The sequence below is a fragment of the Solanum tuberosum genome, unplaced genomic scaffold (assembly GCF_000226075.1).
Source record: "Solanum tuberosum cultivar DM 1-3 516 R44 unplaced genomic scaffold, SolTub_3.0 scf00485, whole genome shotgun sequence".
Lineage (NCBI taxonomy): Eukaryota > Viridiplantae > Streptophyta > Magnoliopsida > Solanales > Solanaceae > Solanum > Solanum tuberosum.
Genome location: NW_006239399.1, coordinates 189,959 through 192,967, shown reverse-complemented (window position 1 = coordinate 192,967; position 3,009 = coordinate 189,959). Strand labels below are relative to the sequence as shown.

General features: G+C 29.7%; 1 protein-coding gene across 1 annotated transcript in view; it reads left to right on the top strand.

Moving 5' to 3' along the window:
* The first annotated feature begins 1,124 nt into the window (after positions 1–1,124).
* The window catches only part of LOC102578511 (uncharacterized), a 4,097-nt gene continuing 2,212 nt past the window's right edge, over positions 1,125–3,009 (top strand). The window contains exons 1-2 of the mRNA XM_006364092.2: positions 1,125–1,235; positions 1,320–1,477. Coding sequence (XP_006364154.2) covers positions 1,127–1,235; positions 1,320–1,477 — 267 coding nt within the window. The 5' untranslated portion in view covers positions 1,125–1,126. The remainder of the gene's footprint in view (positions 1,236–1,319; positions 1,478–3,009) is intronic.

The window sequence follows — 3,009 nt, the reverse complement described above, 5'->3', positions numbered from 1 at the left end:
TTAAACCTTTCAAACGGGCGAAGTGCTACTCGAGCCATTTCCTTAATCCCGAACTTTGTTTGAGGGGTACCTTTGACCTAAAACGTTAGTTTAGTTCCTTGATATTGCCACTCATTTTCAATCTTAATCTCCAACATACGATACCAAGTCATATACACCTCATATAACCATGCCATACTACACCACATATATTATGCAAGAATAGAGAAAAAAGTACGGGATCTTATAGTAATAATGATTTTCTTTATGCTGAAATGACATATGATGTTCGATTGAACAATGTCCACCACTGCTTTCTTGGTGACTAATTTGAAAGTAACAACTTACACCCATTTGGTGAAGTAGTCGTTGACAACTAGAATAAATCTATGCCCGTTAGAAGCTTTCGGCTCGATTGGCCCAACAACGTCCATTCCCCAAGCAAAAAAGGCCATGGAGGAAACATAGGGTGCAACTCTAAAGGGTGTGAGTGAATCAAGTCGCTATGAATCTGGCATTGATGACACCTGCAAACAAAGCGGAAGCAATCTCGCTCCATGGTCAACCAATAGTACCCTGCCCGAATAATCTTTTTTGCTAGAACATAACCATTCATGTGTGGGCCACATACCCCTGAATGCACCTCATTCATAATTGTCTACTTCTTGGATATTCACGGATCGCAATAGATTCAAATATAGAGTCCTTTTATATAAGATCTCGCCACTCAAGAAGAAACCATTGGCGAGTCACCTAATAGTTCTTCTTTGATCTCTATCGGCATGCATTGGATATTCTCTTGCTTTCAGGACTATTATTTTAGATTGGTAAAATTTAAATATAAAGAGAGCATATAATTTGTTGTAATTTTCAGATTTTTTTTATTCATTTATTTCAAATATAAACATACAGAAATAATAATATTTAAGTATTAAAAATGGTGAAAAATCTTTTTTAAGTTTGGTAAATAATTAGGTGTTCACAAAGATATTATTTCATGTATATATATTAAATTTGGAGGTTTTCCCTTAATTGAAGCTTCCACATACTAGTGAACCACCATCGGCTAATTATTCCCACCAACCAATTTTGTTGTTTATTAATATGAAATTGTTGATTCTCTTGTTTGTAGTAAATGTTGAATGCCATGTCTAAAGAAGAGAAGAAAATAGAAGTAACGAGTGCAGTTTACAAAGTTGGTCTTCACTGCCCAAAATGTGCACATGATATTAGAAAACCACTCTTGACAACTCAAGGTACTCAACATTTATATATTTCTTTTGATTTGTTTATAAATTTTATGTATTTTCATGATATTCAATATGAGCCACATGGGTCAGGAGTTCATAGTGTGGATGTGAAATTCGAGAAAGATGAGGTTACAGTAAAAGGTGCTATTGACGCAAACAAAATTCACCAACGTTTACAGAAATGGACTAAAAACAAAGTCCACTTAGTATCACAGGCCAAGATTGAAAACGCAAACCAACTCAAAAAGGTATCTCTTTTATTTATAACTTAATATTCATGAAGTTAAATTATTATAATTCAGTATAAAAAATTTATTGCATAAGTCATGATGTAAATACTTTTTACATTGGTATGCTTCATATGCTACACCAAATCACCTTTCTTATTTTCTAATTATTAACAGTTGTGGTTTATTTTTTTAAAAATAATTTGAGAATATAGAAATTCTTTTATATGCATTGATCAATATATAAAAGTTAAAATCAAATATTAATTCTCTTCATTTAATGCAATTTTAGATGGCAATATAATTTTAAAAAATAATATTTGTTATATTTTATATCAGTAATACAAATTTTCCATATAATTAATTCAAGTTTCCGTGGACACTTCCATATAGTAATATTTTACAAAAAATATTCTGAACATATTAGAAATGTCTAAAACTGTATTTATTTTACCTATTAGATTAAATTCATTCTCCTTTTTATTTAACAGATCAAATTTATTGCCTTTTTATCTACATGATCAAAAATGCTCTTAACGTCTTATAAATGCTTTAAAATTGCCATTCTTCCATCCGGTGGATCCATTTTTTTTTCGAATGTTATTTACAGGTCTAAAATTGTCCCTTCAATGACATAATTATTTTACTTTTTATTAATTTTTATTCAATTATGTGGCCTTTATTTATTGATCATTTAGGTTTCTCAACTACCAAGTCAAAGGAATTGTGTTGACTTTTTAAATTTTTAAATCAAATCAAAAACAAAAGTCAGGTTTTCAGTTTTGATTTTTATCGACTTTTTTAAAATTTCCTTTCGGTAAAAACCCTCACCAAGTGTCTAATTGTTGGCTAGGGTTGTTCATAACCCTTCAATATTTGAAGATTGTACTTTGATTTATTGGAGCAGTTAGAGCATACTAATCACTTATTTTTTGTATGTGTTAGTAATTTAAAAATAATGGCTTAGATGTGTTAATAATTTAAAACGGTTTTTGTGTCAAGTTGAGTTATGGATGGGTTGGGTTAGAATTTTAGGTAGACCAATAAATAAAGGCAATATGGTCAATTAAAATTTAGTTAAGTAAAATATAATTGTGTCATTAATGGAAGAGTAGTTTAAAGCTTAAAAACAATGTTAGGAGCAAACTTGATCCAATAAGTTAAAAGGAGACCATAGGTTGAAAGAGAGGTAAATTTAAGGGTGAAAAACTTAAATGTACAATTTAAGCATCTAAATAATCCTTATATAACAATAATTTAACTTTTCACCTATATAGCAATAGTTTTTTTACAAAAACAAAATAAATAAAAAATAAATTGGTATAAATAATACAACAATACACGTTCCTATATTAAATAAGATTTCATTCCTTATTTTTCTCTTATTTTGTTATTTGCCTTTCACAAATCTCTCAATAATTAATCCCTCAATATTTTTATTTCCTTATTTTCCTCCCCTTTTCTAATCTTCTTCTTAAATACTAAGCAAATTGATTCTCTTTTTCTCTCCACCCTTTTTTTTCTAAACTCTCTTCACTCGTCTCTTTCTCTTC